This window comes from Biomphalaria glabrata, chromosome 18 (assembly GCF_947242115.1).
Source record: "Biomphalaria glabrata chromosome 18, xgBioGlab47.1, whole genome shotgun sequence".
NCBI classification, from domain to species: Eukaryota; Metazoa; Mollusca; class Gastropoda; family Planorbidae; genus Biomphalaria; species Biomphalaria glabrata.
The window spans coordinates 3,802,625-3,827,372 of NC_074728.1; the positions used below are offsets into that span (position 1 = coordinate 3,802,625).

Below are 24,748 nucleotides of genomic sequence, written 5' to 3' on the forward strand. Positions count from 1 at the left end.
AAGGATCCGCTACACTCAAGGACCCGCTACACTTAAGGACCCGATACACTCAAGGACCCGCTACACTCAAGGACTCGCTGCACTCAAGGACCCGCTACACTCAAGGACCCGCTACACTCAAGGACCCGCTACACACAAGGACCCGCTACACTCAAGGACCCGCTACACACAAGGACCCGCTACACTTAAGGACCACTCACTTTCCCACAGTTTGCACCTTTTTTTTTTTTTGTACAAAGCGTATATCAACTCACTCTGTCTGTCATGTAAAAAGTATTTACATGTTGTTTCTCGGATCAAGGTGAAACTTTGCACAATTATTGGCATAGACCAGACATGAATCAATAAGACGAAAACAGTAACCAATTCACCAATTAATTACTGGTAATCTATTTCACATGATACCAACAAAGAAAACTAATCCTTAAGTATTCACAGATATGGCTAAATGTGTTGAGTTTAGTCCACTTTAATAATTGTTAACGCTATTAGAGCGTGGAATGGGTTGCCTGAGCTAGCCAGGAAAACCAGTGACTTGGCAGAATTTAAGTCATTGGTTAATATTCATGACTAAATGCATGACGAGTAGGACGTAATCATCTTCTTTTTTGAAGTAACGTCTGTATTATATAAGATAAGATAAGATTTCTCTCTCACACATTCTCCGATCAAGATGATACTTTAAAAAAAAAATCTTTTATTGTACATAACAAAAAAAAAATTAATCAATGAAAATATACACAATTTGCCAATTATTGGTAATGAATTATTTTGTTTGATATCTAATAATGAAAATAATTTGTATATTATTGATAGTAATATTTTTAAGCTAGGAGTTCTTCCACTTAAATAAGCTTGGTTTTTTTTTTTCTTTTTTAAAGATTTTTTAAAATTTTGTTTGGTTTCAGCTGTGATTGTTTCCAGCTGTGATTGTTTCCAGCTGTGATTGTTTCCAGCTGTGATTGTTTTCAGCTGTGATTGTTTCCAGCTGTGATTGTTTCCAGCTGTGATTGTTTCCAGCTGTGATTGTTTTCAGCTGTGATTGTTTTCAGCTGTGATTGTTTCCAGCTGTGATTGTTTCCAGCTGTGATTGTTTCCAGCTGTGATTGTTGTCTGCGGTATTGTTTCCTTCGACATTATTTCACGCGAACATAACACACTTGGATTTCAAACTGTATTTCTCAATAGTTTCTTTAAGGCAGCGGTTCTCAACCTTTTATGCTGGGCGACCCCTTTTTTACAATCCCCCACTCTGCCGCGACCCTCACCCACACGGCAATGGAAGAACAGACAATAACAATCCATATTTTCGATGGTCTTAGGCGACCCTAGCAAATCGTCCATCGACCCCTAAGGAGGTCGCCATCCACAGGTTGAGAGACCCTGCTTTAAGGTATAGGGTTTGAGGAAGTCATTTACTATGCTGTTCCAGCGCCAGCAGTCCACCAACTTTACAATCCGGGTGCCTGAACTAATACTGTGAATGGTCTCTCTCCACCAAGGTTACTTGCCACTGTTCTGGCACTGTTTTTGAATCTTCTAACAACTCTCGTATCGGACCATTCTATGTAAAGGGAGTGATGCTATTTACAACAAAAGATATCAAGTATCAAATTCGATTAAAATCCCACTGCAGTAAACAGCATTGAAGAAGATGGAAATATTCCCTTTATAAGATAATGCCGGCCGGCCGTAGGGCGTGACCCCCTAAGGGAGGGCATGGGCTCCTTTTGTCAGACGTCAGATAACACTAATTACAGCACAAGTTTTAAGAGTACTTTAACGATTTTGTTGCTGATGTTCGTATTCACACTATGCAGGAAGTTGTCCACTTGAAATTATATCGTCATACTATTAGTTTTAGAAAAGGTTTCGCCAAGTTGACTAAGTCTTGTCACTTCTTCACTCCTTCATATAACTGAACAAATAGTCTTTCGTATTGTTTCTATTTCTATTGTCTATTTATTTTTTTGTGTGCTCATCTAGCGGGCTTGCAATGCTGGAGTACAATGTTCTTAGTAGTTCAATATTTGTTTTATCTGGGAGGAACGTTATCTTAGGTCTCTGCTGTAACGCATATCTGAAGTAGAATTTGGAAGAAAAAAATTGGGAATGAAATGGTGCCCCCCCCCTCTACCCTCTTATGTAGTCAAGTGGTATATGTCACTCAGAAACACATTCCTAACCGTAGCTGTACGCAGATCTTAAATTGTAATAGAACCAAATGTTTCATTTTTTTTAACAGTCGACATTTCGTAGAACAAGTCACCTGTGAGCTATAACTATAGATATTTCTAGAGGGAAAACAAGATACTTTTATTTTAACAGTGGCGTAGCTAGGGTGTGTGGAGGAAGGGGGGGGAGAATTAAAAATCCCCCTCCGGGCCCCCACTTGAGGAGGGCTCCCAAAAGATTGTTTTTTTACATCATATATTAAAATGCAGGGGCCCTCAAAGAGATCAAGCCCCCCCCCGGGCCCCCATACGATGAAAAATTCCAAGGTACGCCCCTGTATCTTAACAAAGTTCACATACAATTGTCTTGTTTTGTGTCTTGTTTTGAGGATGTCTGTGCAGCGTTTTAGGTACTTAAATAAGTACTGCAAGATATATTGTCAAGCAATTTAGTGTATAAAACGATATTCTCACTAATCATTCAAAGTTCTGATGCAACGGCTATACCACTTTTACAACTATTCACTATTAATAGTAACAATCACGGGAGGCTCTTTAGTAGGAGAGATAACTATTTGCCATATTTTTAGCACATTTATGGAACTGATTTTAGATTTTTTGTTAAAAAATTATTTTTTTAAAAATATTTTTATCGCTACGTTAATTAAGTTCTGTCATACTAACTACTACATTTACACAAAAAAAAGTGTTTACTTTTTTTTAAAGACAACAAAATTATTTAGTATGCATATAAGTAGGATGAAATTTAAAACAACAATATGCGAGTTTGTCTTTTACCCAAATAAAATCTATAGTAAGTAGCCCACACCGTGTAAATACAAAGTTCGTTTAATGGGTAAAGGTAATGTCAATTATACGTTTTCTGTTTAATAAATAAACTATAACACAAAAAGTAGGTGAAGTTTAAACAGATACAAGTAGTTGACTGACCAGTCTACGGACTATGTTTTTCATGCACCCATTGATAATTGCTGATTTACTGTTGATTTCTTGGGAATGTTTACTGATGTCACAACCACATGGATGTCAAGATGTGTGTTGTGGTGCCGGGGATTTTATTTGAATTAAAAATAGTTGAATAAATGACGATCTAGGAATCACAATAAAAGATTCTTTGTAAAAACACAACTCTGGAACTTTATTTAAATATAAAACGTAAGTACAGCTTATGTACAAGTTACAGATCAACACGTATAAATAACATTACAAAGGCTTTAATCAGAGCTCTTAGAAACGTGACTATCTACTAGGAGATTCTTTCATCGACTGGCCTTCTTTTTCCCTCGTCAATTCTCTGGCGCTAACTCTTTTAAAAAAATGTTAATTTCAAATCAACCAATAGATTTGTAACATCATAATTACGTCTTGGGTAAAACCTGAGGCGCTGTTAAGGATCTAGATTTGTGGGGTAATTCCTGAGGCTCAGTCAAGGGTTTATATTTCTATTTACACATAAGCTATTAAAAGTGAAATATACAAATAAATTTATAATGGTATCTGTGACAACTGACATGGAACATTTTAGAAAGAGCATGTAGTTAAAAACCAATAAAAAGTCAAGTAACCATTTCAGACCTTGCGATCTCTAGGGCAGATGATGTATAGACATGTTCAAACCTATAAAGCTGAAAAAACTCAGCGTAAAAATAAAAGGTTAAAACACACAATGGAGTAAAACAATGAAAATCTAAGGTGACCAAACCTACATTTAGACATCAGTATTGTGAGGAGACATGCTGAAAGAACTCCCCTCGACCCCCGCTCTACCCCTGGACGCGAGCCACATGGAGACGCGCCTTTTCGCTGTGTAGTTACTGAACTCTTACAGGTTGCATGGACACGATCCTGATGCATTCCCAACTGCGATGGGCAGGACACGTCTGCAGAATGGAAGACCGCCGCATCCCTAAACGACTCCTGTATAGCCAATTAAGGGAAGGAAAGCGCTAGCAAGGCGGTCAAAAAAAAAACGCTTCAGGGACACCCTCAAAGCTTCTCTGAAGGCGTTCAGCATAGACCCAGGCACCTGGTAGACAGAGGCACATGACAGAGCATCATGGCATCGCGCTGTGAAAACTGGTGCACAGGTTGCTGAGGAAAAGAGACAGCGCTGGCAGAAGAAAAGCGCCAGAGAAGAAAAGCAAGACCAATGACACTAGCTCCAGCTGGAATAACCTGCCCAGTGTGCTGCCGAACATTCCGGGCTCACATAGGTCTCACCAGCCACATGAGGAGGCATAGAACCCAGTGCAAAGCCCTCAGCCCCCTGGATGACAAAGTGGTCATCATCGAACCACGATGGACGAACTATATATATATCTACTTAAATCTGACAGGTGGCTTATGGTCACTAAGTCCAAGAGTTCGAACCCCTGCCCGTTCAGGAGGTTTTAATTAGGACGTAATGACCTTCAATTTTTAAGCTAATTCTGAAAAACTAATAAAAAATTAAAGAACCCCCTTGCTGAGAAATTTATTGTGTTACAGAACAGATTTCAAACAAGATAAACTGATTAAAGTCATCGAGTCATTGTTAGTTTATTTCTGAACTATTTTTCACATTTAAATTTAAAGGCAAATTTAAGATTCCGTAAGGACGTAAGTGATAGATATAAAATTCTAAGTCGTGCATCTTGCTGCCGCTGACGTAGTGAAATGTGATGGCGTAGTTGCTGATGTTTTCAATGCCCTGTAATAAAAAAAACAACAACAATTAATTCAAATTTTTTATTTTTGTATGAAAATGTAAAGAAAAAAATGCACACATGTAACCCTGCCGGACCAAATCAAACAAAGGACGTTTGGGCCACGAGGCCTTCATCAGCTACAAAACAACCAAAAAAAAAACACAAACAATTAGCACAAAATAGTCTTAAGTTAACTTATCTGTTCGATGTTGTTCCCTATCGAGGCAGAAAAGAAATGAGCTACGCTGGTGTAAAAGCGCGGGAAATCGGAAGGGGGCGGAGATGTCAGGCAAAGATGAATGGAAAAAGGGGGTTAGTGTTAATGCCCATCGCATATTAAATAAAAGTGTGCTGGTTGTTGATCCCGTTAGGTTGGAGGGTGCCTGACATGTAAATAAGTTTGTTTTCGATCTGCAGACGGGTGTTTTTGTCATTGCATTGTTGTATGTGTTGTGTTATTAAATGGATAGAGACGGGCTTAGTTGCAAAATTACGAATGTCTCTAAGGTGTTCTTGGAGTCGTGTTTTTAAGGTCCTGCCTGTGTTTCCAATATAGACCATCTGACACCTTGAGCATATTATAGCATATATGACTCCTCTACTATTACAGTTAAATTTGCCACTGATCTTGATGGTCATTTTAGGACAGGTGATGGTGGGGGTGGCGAGCATGTGTTTGCAGGTCTGACAATTACGTCGCTTACATGGCCAAGTGCCAGGTTCACTCGAAATGTTGTGGAATTTAGTGTGTACTAATAAGTCTTTTAGGTTTTGGTCTCGCCTGAATACCACAAGAGGTGGGGATGAAAAGACTATTTTGTGTTAATTGTTTGTCATTTTTTCTTTGTTTTGAGGCTAATGAAAGCCTCGTGGCCCAAACGTCCTTTGTTTTACTTGGTCCGGCAGGGTTACATATATGCATGTTTTTCGTATTTTCGATACAGTCGTTTACCCCTGCAGCAGTAAATCTTTGTTTTTATGAAAATGTAAAGAATTTAAAAGAGAATATAAATATTACGGCAAAATCTCAGATCTTTCTTTTAAAAAAATCTATGAAAGTGTTTCCTTTGTCAATGGGAAGGAAGAGATAATCTTATCTTAGAAAATACAGACGTTACTTCACAAAAAGAAGATGATTAGGCCTACTCTTACGTGTGTCCTTAGGTCAATCTAGTCATGCGTGTTAATCAATGACTTAAACTCTGCCAAGTGATTAATTTTCCTGGCTGATAATAATGGATACAAACGTGTTATTCGTTAATGATGTAAACATTTTCCCCTTTCAGACTTTGCGATCTATAGGGCAGACGATGTTAAGGTCATCTGTTTCTGTAGCCAATGATTAACGAGCAGGGTGTCATGTGGCCAGCACAACAATCCACCGCCATTACTTTCCCAAACTAAAGTCAGGTAGCCATTAGAGTTGGGTGGACTCAGGGGCGCCCCCAAAACAATCCGAACTTTAAAATCCCAGTCGTCATCGAGATTCGAATCCAGGACCCCAGGTTCGGAAGCCTGGCGCTCTGCCATTCAACCACCGCGCACCATCGCTTACAATTTACACATGCATTGATGAAAGTCCTGCAGTGAATCGGGGCTAAATCCCATGACTATTCGCATGCATTTCATTGTACACACAGTCGCGGACTGAGAGCAATTCGTGATGGCTCCACAATGGTATTAACTATTGCTGTATAGGGTCATACTATAAACGACCGAAGCCAGCGCTTATCAGACTCATGTTAGTTCCCTTAGCGTATTTGGAAGTGTGTGTGTCTTGTTGTTCGTTCATTACTTTCGCTATATGCGTTGTAAATAAGCTTTATCGTTGATCTATTTCTATTCACATTTAAAAGTTTAAAGTTACGGTCTACAGTACTGTAAATATTTCCTTCGTTTATATGTCTTAGAGTCCTTCACTATATATTTTTTTCCACAACATCAAAATGGTCCATTCTGTTGCTCCTCAATGCGTTATCACGTCAGTCATTAGAGTGTTTGAGTACAATCAGAGGTCACTATTCATCCTGATAAAATAAAAATTTGAAGGTCTAACTAATCTAATAAATAATCACCACTGTCCAATATTATTATGCGAGGGACGCTTGAGATAATAATACTAGCATCCTCCCCCCCCCCCCCTTCAGAGATGCGTCTTGCAGTTTAAAAAACGCTGGTCTACATCATCAAAAAATAAATATTAAAAAAAAAATTAATTAAAAAGCATACAACGCTGTAATAGGATAACACCCGGATAACCTACTAATGCACTGGATTTATAGAATTAAATACAAATCTAGATCTAAGAGTTTGATGGCGACTTACGCCTCTGCCCTGTTCAGGGTCGAACACTGTTTTCCACTGGTCAGAAAACGTCGCCTTGAGATAAACCTCTGGCGAAGTGAAATGAAAACGGTGCCGGTTCATGTTGTCAAATGTGGGCTTCAATTTCACGCCAAGGCTCTCCATGCATCTGGCCATTTCCACGTCCTCGTGGCCTGTGTCCGCTTTGCAAGTTCTTGTGTAGTTATCCCCTCTTAAACCAAAACGCCTCAGGGACTCTTTGCTGAGCAAGTAGCCTGCACCGCCTGAAGCGTACCCCATTTTAATGTAAGGCTTGAGCTTCTGACCGAAGTAGAGAGGCTGGCTGGGATCCTCGTCGGACAGGAAGTAGCGTAAGTTTTCCATGATGACGTAGGTATCATCGTCTGCTTTCATGAACCAATCAGCGTCATTGAAATGATTGTCGTACAAATATTGAAAAGCCTAAAAGTATAAATAAGCGAAACAATTTATATCGTTTTATATTAATTATCAGTATTTAATATTAGAAAAGATGCCAACAACAGAACTAGGCAAGCCTTAGACGACAAGGGCACAAGACGTAGAGGAAGACCAAAAAGAAGGTGGCAATACAGTGTACTAGATGAAGCCGAGAGGACAGGAAAGAGCTGGGAAGGCATTAAAAAACTAGCAAGAGACCTTGGAGAGTCGCGTGGTTTTACTGTGATACTTTGTTCCATGAAGAACGCAAAGGAAAGATGATGATAATCATATGATATTATATTTTAAGTAATGCGGCTGTATACGAAAATGTACTGTTGCAAGGTTTAACAAATGCGAAGAGAAACATACAATTATAGGAACAATGTTGAGTGGGGCGTCACTCGGTAATCAACATATAGCATAATTTTCTGAAGGTTTGTTAAAAACCCTGTCAGAGTCCAGTTTAGTCAAGACCAATCGTCATAGAAGCCCTGAACACTGACATGCGACGTCGCAACCTAAGGGCAAAGAAGCCCAATAGCTCGATGTCAAGTCACCTTCAATGAAGTCCAGTAGGGCGTCGGCGCCGTAGGCGCCATTATCCCGTTGATGGTTAGAAAGGCTTTTATCCAACCACCAGGCCTGGACATGGGGCTCTTCACCCCTGTCCTGTCTGAGGGCACCCAACAGTAGGCGGCCATATCGATTGACTGGGCAAAACCGGGCCGTGCCGTGTACGCAGCGCTCCGTCCCCGGTCCTGGCCCACTCGCTACAAGTGGCTGAGAACAGAGCTGACAGAGGGGAGCTTGTCTCATATTCCTATACTGTAACCGCCACTGTTCCGTGCAGGGATCGCCACTCCAGCAACGGGTTCACTGATGACGGCCCCCATGTGGAACGGCGTGGCGGACTTTTTGGACTGGGTTCCAGGCGTTTTTTCCATCCCAACCTCGAGTGAGAGAAAAAAAACAAAAGCTCACCCAAGGAAGCCCGGCCGGGCCTGGTTCGTTCGCTACTCGTTCTTAGCCTATCTAGTTTCCACCTACTAGACGTTTCCACCGGAGGGCCACGCTGAGGCGACGGGTATCTGGAATTCCTCCGGATGCCAAGTCACCAGTCTGTGCGAGCGACTGGTCTCTACTGCCCACAGGCTTCGACATCGCACGTCTGTGTGAAGGCCTTCTATAACAAATAGTCTCGGTTTATTAAACACACACAGGCAGCATGCAAGCCTTCTCTTAGATACATTTCTCCACATGTTCATAAAGGAGACTAGACCAGAGCATGCTACAACGCTGTTATAGAGTGTTCGTGTGTGTCGCTGATGGCACCATGAGGAAGGAAGGGCGGTTGTTTTGGTTGTGTAGGCTGAAAAGCTTCTGATGAAATCATAAGGTGGTCTTGCGTATTTCAAGTGAATTAAAAGAGCGGATGTGAAGCTTTAAGTGAGATTATCAAGAGAAGTCAGAAAGTAAGGACTTCTATCTGTAGTGAGTTACGTCTTGTTAAAATTATCATTTCAATTGTGTTCGACGGCGGTATGATATGTTAAATTGAAGCTTTGTATTTTAATATATAAAAGATAAAGTTTGTTTTAGAAGAGGTATTTTCAAATTTATTTCTTGTTTGTTTCATTAAAAAAATGTAACTCGCACACATCGGTTTATTGTACAAGCGGTTTGGAGCGATCCAACGACCAAATATCAACAATCACAAAAGACGCACTAATACAAAAGCTATTCTAAAATCCGAATCCCCTTTATTTTCACGTTGACTGGTGTTAGTTTTTACATGGCCCAAATAAACTCTGCACACGTCATCTTTCCCAAATTCCATTCTCGGATCAAGCTGAAACTTTGTACGACTCTTCATTGTCAAAAGCAATACATAAATCAATTAAAATTCAGTTAATTAGTAGTTTTTGTTTTATAGAAAATTGGAGATAAATCTTGCACAACTGAGATACTTTATAGTAATTAACCTTTTTTCCCTTATTAAAAGCTTGTTTTTTTTAAAGTATTTTTTTTAAATTTTGCTTGGTTGTTGTTTTTTTTTATTATTTTGACAGTCAATAATTGTACGGACTTTGTTTGCCCCGTTCCTTTATTTGTAGCTGACGAATGCCTCGCGCCCCAAGCGTCTCTGTTTAAATTTGGATACAGCAGAGTTTACTATATTTATGTGTCTATTGTATATTTTTTTAATTAATGCTGATATGGTTAATGAGATACACATTAAATCCAAATCCTCATTATGCTTTGTGTAAATTCTTGAATTCTATTTTCTTTTCAAGGTTTCTTAAGGTTTTACTTTCATAGTCTTGGCTGTCAGGTGCCCTCGACCTTCTGTTGTATTGAGACCCACTGTAGGGAAACTGTCGTTCCTGACAGAGCTCATGAAGAGAACCAAAGTACACTTCCGGCTCCAGGTGTTCTTGACATATATAGCTTTCCTGAAACAGATAAGAAGAAGTCCGATGAAATATTTTTTTTTAAATCTGGGTGCTTGGAGACATGCAACATGTATTCTTTACATTCAGAGACCAGAAATAATAAATCCGTGTTTTTTGTTTCCTGAGCCTATTATAAAATAAGATGTAAAAGTGTATGTGACGGATAAAACAATAAATAAAAGAAATATATAAAATATAAACATAAAGAAATATTTAATTTTACTTTTTTTTGAGAGGTAAGGATCTCAAGTATATAATTCTTTAGTTTCAGCATTTTAGATCAGACATAACCTTCAGTTGCAATTTTCATTAAACTCATTAATAACTTTTAGATATTCAGCTCATTTTTGTTCTATTATTATTATTATAGCTTTTATATAGCGCTACTTTCATTCTTATAGCATGCTGAGAGCGCTTTTGGTCCAATCTCATTTGTGGACCAGTGGGAGGGGGGGGGTATCTAGGAGTTGGTTTTCCGTACTGCCTACTACTGGTAGACAACTAATCCGATGCTGTCGTATTCTATTTTAACTTATAAAACATAGCTTGAATTATCTCTTTGTGAACAAAACTAGATATACATTTGATGACAACATAGACAACTTGAGATGATGCTTTGAAATAAGCTTATAATTTAAACAAATCTAACTTGCAATAAAAACATGCCTTTACACTCTGGCATCCTGGATCGTCTGGCGTACTAAACACAGCTTACGACAGTGCCGCTGATCTTGCATCATTCACACTTACCAACCAAACGTTTGCTTCTTCTGACCTTCACCATAAACACACACACACACACACTTCATAACATATAGATAATAATAATAATAATAATAATAATAATAATTTTATTTATAAAGCGCTGTTAACAAACAAAATGTAGGCTCAAGGCGCTGTAACAACATTACAAACAAAAACGCGAGAGCTAGAATAACAGTTAATCTAAAAAAGTTTTAAACAAGTAGGTCTTAATGTTCTTCTTAAAAGTGGTGTAGCATGTTGTCTGTCTGAGATCAATGGGGAGTGAGTTCCAAACCTTTGGTCCGTGAACTGAAAAAGCACGCAGACCGTAGCTTTTGAGGGAGAAACGTGGCACTACTAAAAGCGTTGAGTCCAGTGAGCGCAGGGCTCTCTGGGGGACATATGGACTAATCAGTTCGCTAAGGTACAAGGGCATCTCATTGTTATATATACCCTGATGACAAAGTGTGGCGACCTTGTAATCGATTCTCGCTTTCACGGGAAGCCAATGGAGCGTGCGCAAGAGCGTAGTAGCAGAATCTTGTCTAGTTTTTTTAAGGACTATTCGAGCGGCGTTGTTCTGTATACGTTGCAGCTTTACAATTATATAGATACGCCTGTGTTAATTCTTTATATTGATTCTAGCGTTGTCAGGTAAAAGAAATAAGTGTGCGAAATTTCAGTTTGATCCGAGAATGAGTGTGGGAGAAATGACGTGTTCAAATTTTTTACGAGACAGACAGAGTGAGTTAATAAGCTTTGTAAAAAGTGACGGGTTATTCTAATCAATAGGAGCTATGTTACAATAGGGCCAGCTGACCAAAACACATTCACGCTTATCTTCTAGATTGTAGAAAGATAATAATAATAATAATAACACAGTGTTATGTTTTACAATATATTAGACGTTACAATAATGTCAAACATAAAAGTGTAACAAATACATAAAAAGAATGGACGGGCCTGCCAATGAAAGATATTCTAATCCAAGGCAAAAGACGGAGAGGAATGGAGAAAGATGGTCGAATAATCATGTGTATTACCCCAACGGTCCAATTGAATAAGTGATAGGTAAAGGTGAAGGAAGATTACAATTGATATTTGTAAGGCGCTTCTGCGGTGTCTCTTGCAGGTAACACTGAGCGTAATGCAGATACCGATAACACCGTCGAAAGGCCGAACAAGCAATAGAAGCTAGTCGAAGATAATGTTGAATATCAAACACGTTTAATAACAAAGAAGGGAACCGCCGAATGTGACCTACTTCTAGCCGCTTATAAAATGCTTCTTATTTCTACGTTGTTATGCAAGCGTCTTGTTGGTATCGAATTCTATTCCGTTCTGTCTAAAAAAACAAACCCTTATCATCTTTAAAATCACGTCCATAGACTTATATATTATATCTAGACTGGAAACCGGAAATAAAATGACTGATCGATTCACAGGCGTATCTATATATTTATAAGTTTTTATGTACGTAAACTCTTTTTTCAGGCTCTAGGGGGAGTCTCACCAATCCTATTGTGTCTTAGAAAAGTAATGATCTTTAGTTTTCAAAGCTTAGAAATAATGCAAAATCATTTCTCGGATATTCATGCAAATATATGAAACAAAGACATTTCCTGTTTGTTTCCATTAAAATAATGTTTTAAAAATCCTAGTTGGAAATTATGATTGTCTATTTAAATCATCTTATGTACATTTAAATAGATTGATTACCTAGATCTTTCTAGATTATGTATCTAAAAATTGCAAAATAATAATTATGAGACGAGAGTACTCTTATTTTTGATGTTCAATTACTAGATCTAGATCTAAAAATTAAATTCTATGTTACATAGGTTAGGGTTGCAAAAAAAAACAACAACAGCTTTACTTCTTTTAACTACTTTACAAAACAACGCCTTGATGCAACTTTCTACAAAATTTTTCACATTTTTTGTAGTGTTAAAAAGTCTCCATGTCCAGTCTAGATATAGTATATATAAGTCTATGGTCACGTCATTGTCACTCAGTCAAAACTTCCCATATTTCCGAAACAAATAATTAATTCCTAATCGTGCCCTACCCATAGACATCAATAAATATAGACTGGCCAATTAAAGAGTTTTATGAAACGAAAATTTGTGACTTGCAATTTTGTGTACTTTATTATACAGCATTTATGAGCAGTATAAAAGTGCTTTTTTAACTTTGATACACACCTATATATATTGTAAATAAGGAGGCACTGTAGCTTTGTTTAATCTCTAAGAATGAAGATCATGCAACTTTTCATAATTCGGAAATCCGAATACAATAGATATACATGTTTTCAAGTTATATAAAGTTAATTCCTTTTTCCAGTCTATATTTATTTATGTCTATGGCCATACCAATAATAACAACAACAAACACATTTACATATATGGCTCATCATCGCTAAAGTTCATTTGGACATAGAAAGTAATGGAAATTTAATATTGAGAAGTTGTATAAATTGAATAGAGTAGTCTTCTACTATCGCTTCCAAACTAAACAAGATTATATACAAACAAAAGAAGTAAAGTTTCTCTTTCAGACCTTGCAATGATCTATAGGACAGATGATGTAATAGTCATCTGTTTCTGTGGCCCACGGTTAACGAGGGTGTCTTGTGGCCAGCACAAAGACCAACCGCCTTTACTTTTCCCTCAACTCATGTCAGGTACCCATTAGAGCTGGGTGGACTCAGAGGCGCCAAAGATCTCGAAATAAAAAAAAAATCGCAGTCTTTATTATTATTATATTATTATAGCTTTTATATAGCGCTACTTTCATGCTTATAGCATGCTCGGAGCGCTTTGGTCCAATCTCATTTGTTGACCGGTGGGGGGGGGGGGGAGGGGGGATCTAGGAGTTGGTTTTCCGTGCTGCCTTTAGGCGCTCAGTAAACGCAACTCTGCCCGAGTCAGGTGTCGAACCTCAAGCCCCCTTCTAGGTAGCCGAGACAAGCCAAGTTCAAGCACACTTAGCCTCTCGACCACGCTTACCAGGATTTGAACCCAGGACCCGCAAGCACTTTACCGCTCAGCCACCGCTCTTCCCATACACGATTTTTTCTTACTTTATAAATATGTAATTATATAATAATCATATAAATAATTATAAAAAAGATAAAGAAGATATAAATTATAGCCTCAACGACAGCGGTATACAGTGAGCAGGATTCGAACCTCGGACTATTATGAGTAGTATACAGAGTCTGATTACCAATAAGCGTGTCGTGAATTTGCTTATTTGGATTGTCACCCCTTTGTGTTTGTTACATTTGTTAACCTGTGTACTGACCGTATTTCGTAGTCCGTGTTGTGAACTCTACTATGTGTGTAGTTGTTTGTCATTCAGTGAAATAAAGCTTTGAATGTAACATGGTATTGTTATTATTAAGTACAACAAAGCGTCTCACCTGTCAAGATTAGAAGGGGAAGTAAGGATCCAACAAGCCACTTTGACTTTAGTATACAGACTTTGAGCGATTGTATCATCTCCTATGTCGAATACAAACAACAAACAATTGAATGCATACAAACATAAAAATGCAAACAACAGAATAAATTATAGAAAGTACAATCCTATATCTGAGATAAACAGCGCAATAGTTTCCAGATCAGGCAGTTCTACGTATGGTTTTTGTTGTATAGGAGGGTTCAGGGCAGGGGTTCTCAACCTATGGGTCGAGACCCCCTTGGGGGTCGATTGACGATTTGCCAGGGGTCGCCTAAGACCATCGAAAAACTGGATTGTTTTGTCTATTCTTCTATTCCTGTGTGTGTGTGTGTGTGTGTGTGTGTGCAAGGGGGGGGGTCACGTCAGAGTGGGCAATTGTAAAAAGGGGTCGCCGAGCTTATAAGGTTGAGAACCGCTGGTTTAGGGGCCATAGTCTTGTTCGGGCCTCTTGATAATTAATAATGACGCGAAGTTAATTCACGATCTTCATAAATGAAATCAAATATGGTGGACCCACGTTTAATTCTGGGTGGCTGCATGATCGTGTGGTATGAGCTCTAGTCTCGATGGTCGCGGGTTCGAACTCTGCCCGCTCCGCTGCCATCCCCCGGCCTCCTGCGGGAGGTTTGAATTAGGATGTAATAAACTTCATTTCTGAAGGAACACCCGAAACAGGGTAAAAGAAATATCTCACGGACCCTTTATTCCTTTGCTTACTTACAAATAAAAGAAAGACATTTAAATTTGGCTATAAATTGGAGTAAAACAAAAACAAAAAGTTGTCTTTGACCCTTAGGAGTCCTACTAGACCACTTTGGGAATCACTGGTCTACATCGACTTAACTTAGAAAAATAAAAGAGTGGAATACACAAAACAAAAAGTTGTCTTTGACCCTTAGGAGTCCTACTAGACAACTTTGGGAATCACTGGTCTACATCGACTTAACTTAGAAACATAAAAGAGTGGAATACTTTTCTAATACCTTGTAATAAAAGCATTGAGGGTGTGGTTGTTTTTATAACTCGGTTTGCCTGCATGACTATTTCTGTTCCTGCAAGTGGGGACGACGTATTTTCTAGAAAACTAAACTTCACCTGCAAAGTATAACAAATGAGCTTATGTAAAGCATTAATTTTTAAAGTTTACCTAAAAGTAGCTATATAATTCATCCATCCACTTATTCCAGTGGCGCTACAGCCCATGGAGGACCCTGGCCTGCTTTAACACATCCCTCCATTCTGATCAATCCTGGGCTTGACGTCTCCATGCGCTAACGTTTATATGTTTTAAATCCGCTTCTACGCCAACAAGCCACCGAACTCGTGGTCAGCCCTTGGGGCGCCTGCCTTTTGTTTTTTTGCCGGTAAATAATCTTTGCTCCTCTGTTCTCTGGCATTCTTTCGAGGTGACCTGCCCAACTGTAATCTGTTCCATTTTATTTCCGTCACTATGGAGGGGTCTTCGTAAATCTGTTATATTTCTTGGTTGGTGCGAATCCACTTAGGAGGGATTTAAATAAGGGAAGGTCATTGTGTTAATGCTGTTGATTCTCTGAAAACTTCACTCCATTTGTATCGATTCTCTATTATTTAAGAGAATGTCAACAAAAAATGGGCAAAGAGTGAATGGATAGGCACTAGGTTGCCGAACCGGAAGTCACGGGTTCGAATTTCATTGTAATAACTTTTGTGCATTGAAAGTAGGACTTAATTTACCATGTATTGGCCACGTCTTCCATATGCAATTTTAAATAGGAGTACTTAATATAGTAAACAATCTAATGACTCGATATAAGTTTATTCAAAAGTTAATTTTTATCTCATAGATTACAGACGATCTTTTACAGGGGGGATAATAGCGTCCGTGCTTTAAACTAGTCATGACTAGGCCTATAAATTAGAGATTTAAATTATTATAAGTGATTGTATTTTACTTTTTTCTAGCTGATCTAGGCCACCCGTTCCATGCTCTAATGACAGTAGAAAAGAAGGGGCACTTGTGTGAGCTTGTCCTAAAGTATGTAATAAGAAATTTTGAGATGTAAAATTTTTTAAAAAAAAGAACAATTTTAAATTACCATTTTGCTTTCTGAGATATATTCTCTGATAAGACAGCGTCTTCCTTGTGATATATATCCCAATATAATAACGGGCCAAGCCGGTGGTTAAAATAATACTATTGAATACCTATCAAACTACTTAACTGCATTACGTACCACACTGGGCAGTAGTGCTGTAACCTGGAGACCGCTAAGCCCTTGTATACCGTAGTATATTTGGTAGATTACTGACACGCTCAATCCAAGACTTAATCCAGCGAAAAACATAAACTTTTGGGACATGTTATCTATTTCTTAGCAAGTCAAACTCTAAAATAGTGTCCCTGAAACAATTAGAAGATTAAAACAATCAAAATAAAAAAAGTAAATTCTCTAAAAATAATATCAGAGCATACCTAAAGGGGAAGAACTCCGGCCTGAAAACGAATAATGTCCAAGTTATTTTCCTTACTCGATATCAAACGAAATAATTAATTAGATATAATGAGTTGACTAATTAAGTATTTTATGTTCATTGATTCATGTTTTGCAAGGTACAATAAACAATTGTTTAAAGTATCAACTTGATCGGAGAAAGGAGAAATAGCGTTATCAATTTTTAAGGGGACTTACCCCAACAAATTTATCCGTTTATGTGATTAGTGAAGTGTTAGTTTCCCTTGTTGCTATTAAACAAAATAATTTAAAACCAGTAATTAATTGTTTAACTGGTTACTTTGTCTTATTGATTCATGTCTTGTCTATGCCAATGAATAATTGTGCGAAGTTTAAACTTGATCAGAGAATGGGTGTGGGAGAAATAACGTGTAGATGCTTTTTACCAGACAGACAGACAGACAGAATGAGCTGTGATTTAAGCTTTGTAATAAGAAATAAGTATTCGATTAATTGAAATGCATGTTAGACCAATACACTACAAATTATTACACTTCAGCTTATTATACTGAAGATGAATTCCTTAGCGACAGATACTGGAGTACAACTTTCAGACCGTGCAATATATGTAGCCAGATGATGTAAAGATCATCTATTTCTATTGCCGACGGTTAACGAGGGTGTCATGTGGCCAGCACAAAGACCAACGTAATTCAGATACCCATTTTGAGTTGGGTAGACTCAGGTCCGTCCAAAAAAAAACTTAAATTTGTTAGCAAATCTTTAGATTATATTAAGCATAAATGTGCCTTCCGTGGACCACGTAGGTTAAGAAATTTAAGGGATTTTATGGGATTAACCAGGGATTTAAAAGGTCTGGACTTTAGGATGCTCTTGATCCCGCAAAGCTCAAGAGGATAACTGTCATACTGTAATGGCTACACCCTCGCTACCCGTCAGCATAGCATCTTATGTTTGATGTGATTATAGGAGTGTTATTTATGAAACGCCATAAAAATTTATTATCTATAACCTACTATTTATAACAAATTATACACTTTATACAAAAAGTCATGAGACTCTATTTGTATAAATCCACAATACATAATTTTTCAAATCCCTAACTCACTATTTAAAAAAATAACAACAAGGACTAGAAAGCGTAATACTTTTTAAAAGCAAAGCTTATGTAAGAGAAAGAGCCCGTTAATTACTGCCATATACCGAAAATTACAGGGCTTAACTCCCTTTATTCTATATAAAAACAATATTAATTAATTTGTACAAAATGATTAACTAACTGGTTAAATTAAGATTGATCGATGTCTTGATAGGTTAAATAACTAATTGTGCAAAATTTCAGGTTGATCCGAGAATGGGTAGTAGGAGAAAAAACGTGTCAAAATGTAATAAGGGGATTAAATCCTTATATACATCCACATCTCTCATTAAGTAGTATTTATTCCCTTTATTTCGATATTAAACGAAATAATTAATTACCAACAATTAATTAACTAATTATTGTTTTTTTTAATTGATTCCTGTCATGTCAGCTTTAATTAATAATTGTGCAAAGTTTTAAATTGATCCGAGACTGGGAAATTTGAGAAAAACAAAAACATGTTCAAACTTTTTCCCAGACAGACAGACTGACAGAGTGAGTTGATATAAGCTTTGTCATACAATTCCTAACACTTTAGTCTAGCAATAAAATGCTATTACTCACGTATGTGCAACGAAGAGCTCTATATATCTAGCTTCATTTTACCATCGTGCAATAATAATAATAATAATCTTTATTGTCCCTATGGAAATTTGTCTTACAATTTGTGCATACACCAAACAAAAAACATTAGAACTATAAGAAACCAAAGTGTACATTCACACCAGACCAGAAAAGCAGCTTGCTACTCCAGAACCTAAGGACGCAGACATCTACACACAGACAAAACTGAACTTAGCAAAAGAAAACCATTCAAATGATAATAAAATATTTCCCCATGAAAAAAAAACAAAAACCACCAAATCTAAACATAATGCAAGCTTGTTAACAAGAAATACAAGCTACCCAACATTTGAGTATCCACACAATATGGCAGTATTCCAGCCTTACTGTTAGCTTGACGTTTTTCTGGAATCGAATACCGACTAGTATATTTGGTCCTTCACTGTTTTAGTATGTCTAAAATAGTATCGATATGAAAAACAAATATAAATAAAAAAAACCTACCTTTAAACTGGATAATCGATACCCGATGTGATAACAGAAAGGGAGAAAACACAGGACTAAGACATCCGATTTATTAAAAGTGAACGAATCATGGTTAGAACTTATTTAAACGATACACTCAACCAAAAGAACACATCCATAGAATGTAGACCAGTGGTCTTCAACTTTTTTTGGCCTACCATCCCCTTTTCGTATTTTTTTCTTTTTAAATCCGCTAGCGGCCCCCCTCTAAGACAAGTACTAATAAAGAAGTCTGAGAAGGCAAATTTGAATAAAAGATATGGTTAAATGTGTTGTGTTTTAGTCCAGTCAAATAAGCTTGTTAACACGCTATTTTCTCTCTCACGCATTCTCCGATCAAGTCGATACTTTAAAAAAAATATTATTTTACATAACAAAAAAATGAATCAAAACAAAAAATACACAATTTGCCAATAATTGGTAATTAATTATTTTGTTTGATATTTATTAATGAAAATAATTTGTATATTATTGATAGTACTATTTTTACGCGAGGAGTTCTTCCACTTAAATAAGCTTAGTTTTAAAGATTGTTTATATTTTTGTTTGTTTTCAGCTGTGATTGTTTTCAGCTGTGATTGTTTTCAGCTGTGATTGTTTTCAGCTGTGATTGTTTCCAGCTGTGATTGTTTTCAGCTGTGATTGTTTCCAGCTGTGATTGTTTCCTGGCGTATTGTTTCCTTCGACATTATTTCATGCGAACGTAAACTGTATTTCTCAATAGTTTCTTTAAGGCAACGGTTCTCAATCTTTTATGCTGGGCGACCCCTTTTTTACAATCCCCCACTCTGCCGCGACCCTTACCCACACAGCTATAGAAGAACAGACAATAACAATCCATATTTCGATGGTCTTAGGTGACCCTTAGCAAATCGTCCATCGACACCTAAGGAGGTCGCGACCCACAGGTTGAGAACCCCTGCTTTAAGGTATAGGGTTTGAGGAAGTCATTTACTATGCTGTTCCAGCGCGAGCAGTCCACCAACTTTACAATCGAAGTGCCTGAACTAATACTGTGAATGGTCTCTCTCCACCAAGGTTACTTGCCACTGTTCTGGCACTTGCAATGTTTTTGAATCTTCTAACAACTCTCGTATCGGACCATTCTATGTAAAGGGAGTGATACTATTTACAACAGTATCAAATTCGATTAAAATCCCACTGCAGTAAACAGCATTGAAGAAGATGGACATATTCCCTTTATAAGATAATGCCTGCCGGCCGGTGGACGTGACCCCCTAAGGGAGGGTATGGGCTCCTTTTGTCAGACGTCAGATAACACTAATTACAGCACAAGTTTTAAGAGTATGTTTTTTTTTTTTTTTCTAAAGGAAACCTCAGAATTTGCGCTATTCAGTTTTAGCTTTATCATCATAGGAATCCTTGGGCCTTAGGCCTCTTTTCTTTGCCTCTTTTTTGGGCTTTATGTGTTTCTTTTATGGGCCATCTTGCCTCTTTTGTGGGCTTTCTTTTTTTTTTTTGTAAGTTCTCATAATTCACAAGTATTAAATCATAAACAATTGAAAAGTGATCAACCTAAAAATATACTAATAGTAATAGAAACACCATTTAACATCAAAGACATACTACCTAACCAATAAACCCCCTAAAGACAGAAAAATGATACAAGCATCCTCTACTCCAGAACAATCAACACAATATCAGATATCCCTGACCCCCAGCACCCTATTTCTGGAAAACTACATGAGCATCGTACAGGTATATGAAAATCAAACTAGATAATTCTCTACCCTAAAGTCCATTATTTTTCTAAATGTTAATTCCAAGTGATTAGGATCAAACACCTTATTATTATGTAGACATTTGAGCCAGCTAGCCCAAACAAGATTGCTGTATTCGGAAACAATAATCAAGTTAAAGTTATGCATCATTTTATTTTATATTTAAGAGTATGTTAACGATTTTGTATGTGCATGGCTCCTCCTCGTATGTGTTGTCCACTAAGATTATTACGTCTTACTTTTAGTTTTAAAAAAGGTTTCGCCAAGTTGACTAAGTCTTGTCACTTCTTCACTCGTTATATAAATGAACAAATAGTCTTTCGTGACACTTTCGTCTTATTTCTTCTTCTATCGTCTATTTATTTTTTTGTGTGCTCATCTAGCGGGCTTGCAATGCTGGAGTACAATGTCCTAAGTAGTCCAATATTTGTGGAGGATATCTGGGAGGAACGTTATCTTAGGTCTCTGCTGTAACGCATATCTGAAGTAGAATTTGAAAAAAAAATAAATTGGGAATTAAATGGTGCCCCCCCCTCCTCTACCCTCTTATGTAGTCAAGTGGCATATGTCACTCAGAAACACATTCCTAACCGTAGCTGTAGGCAGATCTCAAATAGTAATAGAACCAAATGTTTGATTTTTTTGTTCACCAGTCGAGGTTACGTAGACCAAGTCACCTGTGAGCTATAACTGTAGATATTTCTAAAGGGAAAACAAGATACTTTTATTTTAACAGTGGCGTAGCTAGGATGTGTGGAGGAAGGGGGGAGAATTGAAAATCCCCCCCGGGCCCCCACTTGAGTAGGGCTCCCAAAAGAGTGTTTTTTACATCATATATTAAATGCAGGGGCCCTCAAAGAGATCAAGCCCCCCCCCCGGGCCCCCATATGATGAAAAATTCCAAGGTACGCCCCTGTATCTTAACAAAGTTCACATACAATTGTCTTGTTTTGTGTCTTGTTTTGTGGATGTCTCTGCACCTACTTTTTTCTTTTCTGAAAACTAATTTTTCAAAAAAATACACCACTTTTACAACTATTCACTATTAATAGTAACAATCACGGGGGGGGGGGGGGCTCTTTAGTAGGAGAGATAACTATTTGCCATATTTTTAGCACATTTATGGAAGTGATGTTAGATTTTTTGTTAAAAAATTATTTTTAAAAAATATTTTTATTGCTACGTTAATTAAGTTCTTTCATACTAACTACTACATTTACACACAAAAAAAGTGTTTACTTTAAAAAAAAAATAAAAATTATTTAGTATGCATATAAGTTGGACGAAATTTAAAACAACATATTATCTCGTGAACTGCGACATTAACGTACAAATTATATACACTAATATGGTAATCATATTCTTTTACGGAAATACATTTCCTTGAGGATTTAAATAAGAGATTGACCCTTTACAAAACAATTAGACCAATTACATATTCATTATAACACATCAGTTAGGCCATGTTCACATCTAACTTCACATTCACTTTCACCTATCCTTTGGTCCGCTGGGGCACCACACAAGATCTTTCAACCTTCTTTCTCCATTCTTCAGTGTCATTTGCCTTTGATATAATTTCATTCTGATATTCTTTCTGAAAATATTGAAACCTGCCCTTTTACCTGCCTGGGTGGACCACTTCGGGGGGATTATTTTGAGTTTTTGTTTCCACAAAAAACTGTCTTTGTAACCTTGTAAAGTTTTAGTTTTGATATCTGTGTCTTCGTGGCTTTATTTTCACGCTTAAATCTTCATGTTGTACATATCATTCGAGTTATTCTACTACTATTATATATATGAAAAAAGAAAGCAGGTGAAAGTGCTACGGCGTCTAGTGATTACAGATTCTCAACCTGTGACCACAGCTGTGTATCAAGGATCGGCCTCTTTAGTCACTTGAGAAGTAGCAAAGGCAAAGTGGAAGTAAAATCACCTCAGACGTAAAATGCCACAGATATATATAGAAAGATACATAATAATATAGATATAGATAGATATAAAAAAGAAGGATAGACAGACAGACAGACGGACAGACAGACAGACAGACAGATAGATAGATAGATAGATAGATAGATAGATAGATAGATAGATAGATAGATAGATATTATCATTTTCGATATTTTCAATATTTACATAATGGGCGATATAGTCCATTGTAGTCTTTCCTTTAGATTGTTCTTTGAGAAATGTTTTAATCACGTGACAGGTCTGCAGCGAATTTTTGAGGAAAATAACTAATCACTGTCGAGGATGCCAAATTGATCAACAAAATTGTCAACTAAATAACAAGAGCTTTAAAAACTGGACTCTGCATTACCTATAAAGAGTGTAACTTTTTTAACAAGCAATAGAAAAAAACAATACTTTTTAAAAAGAAAGCTTATCTAAGGGGAAGAACCGCTAAATACTTCCATTTATCTGAAAATTACAAGGTTAAGCTCCCTTTCTGCTATATAAAACAAAATTAATATATTGGTACTAAATGATTAACAAATTGGTTAATTCTAGGAGGGATTCTTGTTATCGCTTATGAATAGTTATGCAATAAGGGGATTAAATCCATATTTATATATCTACATCTAATTATTTTCCCTTTCACAGCTAGCAATCTATGGGGCAGATGATGTAAAGGTCATCTATTTCTGTGGCTCAAGGTTAACGAGGGTGTCATGTGGCAATCGTCTAGCAGAAGAAAGTTAATGTATTTATGAAATCTAACTGTACTTCTAAAAAAAAATACATTTCGCCAGTCTTCTATCCATTGGGAGCTCTATATTGTTACATCTCCTAATCAAACCATGGAGTAGAACACCGTGTCCCGTAGTAAATCCGAAACTATAAAATATTAGGACAAATTATAAAATGATACATTTTTACAGAAAGCTGTAGTACTTATCGATTTGCGCTGCAATTCAGGGCCAGTTCTATCACCCTCTGAGGCGTGCATGAGGCCATTATTATAACGTCGGATATAATACGCCAGATAAACTAACCTGAAGGGGTTAACCACCTCACCACCTAGAGACCACCTCCTCGTCACGTCCTCATTATATTCTCACCACTTATTCAGCACCTCCTTATCACTAATTCAATACCACCTCACTACCTTCTCACCACACATTCACCACCTCTTCACTGCATCCTCATAACCTATTTATCACCACGTCACTACATCTTCTCTATCTATTCACCAACTAATCACTACCTTCTCACAAACAATTCATCAAATTCTCAGCACATTACACTACCTCATCACCACCTCCACACTACCTGCTTACCACCTTCACTACCTTATCATCACATATTCACCACCTTTTCACTACCTCCTCACCATATTTTCACCAAATACTTACTATCTTCTCACCATCTCTTCCCAACTTACTGACTAACTCCTAAACGCCTATTCACCACCTCCTCACTACCTCGTCACCATCATTTCACCACCTCCTCACTACCTCCTCACCATCATTTCACCACCTACTCACTACCTTGACACCACCTCTTTAACATCTACTCATTACCTCCTCACCATCATTTCACCACCTACTCACTACCTTGACACCATCTCTTTAACATCTACTCATTACCTCCTTACCATCATTTCACCACCTCCTCACTACCTCGTCACCATCATTTCACCACCTCCTCACCATCATTTCACCACCTACTCACTACCTTGACACCACCTCTTCAACATCTACTCATTACCTCCTAACCACCTATTCACCGCCTACTTACTACCTCCTCATCACCAATTCACCAACTCCTCACCAGCTCCTCACACATGTTAACAAGAGACTGGAACAGAGTGTACTCTCCGTTATAGAATAGCATTGAGGACAATGCTTCACAAAGGCAGTACTATTGCTGCTATTTATGATAACTTAATAGCGTATACAAAGCCCTGTCTAATAATCCAACATACATTTATTAAAATGTTCCAATGAACATTTATTTTTGTACTAAGAATGACACCTATTTTGACACAAATACAGGAGTATGTT

The 24,748-nt window shown here is 37.5% G+C and overlaps 1 protein-coding gene across 1 annotated transcript; it reads right to left on the reverse strand.

The window, feature by feature from the left end:
- Nucleotides 1–4,633: 4,633 nt before the first annotated feature.
- Nucleotides 4,634–15,403, reverse strand: LOC106058619 (glycoprotein-N-acetylgalactosamine 3-beta-galactosyltransferase 1-like). The gene is made up of 5 exons (XM_056017341.1): nt 15,297–15,403; nt 14,273–14,354; nt 9,960–10,101; nt 7,208–7,648; nt 4,634–4,884 (listed from the first exon to the last, which is right to left on the reverse strand). The coding sequence occupies exons 1-5, from the start codon at nt 15,349–15,351 to the stop codon at nt 4,729–4,731; spliced, it is 876 nt and encodes a 291-aa protein (XP_055873316.1). The 5' UTR covers nt 15,352–15,403; the 3' UTR covers nt 4,634–4,728.
- Nucleotides 15,404–24,748: the final 9,345 nt, after the last annotated feature.

Coding starts and splice junctions, on each gene's coding strand:
- LOC106058619 (XM_056017341.1), bottom strand. CDS start 15,351: ATGCAGGCAAACCGAGTTATAAAAACAACCACACCCTCAATGCTTTTA. Junction 14,355..15,296: donor CTCAATGCTTTTATTACAAG/GTATTAGAAAAG, acceptor TATTCGACATAG/GAGATGATACAATCGCTCAA. Junction 10,102..14,272: donor TCCCCTTCTAATCTTGACAG/GTGAGACGCTTT, acceptor TATCTGTTTCAG/GAAAGCTATATATGTCAAGA.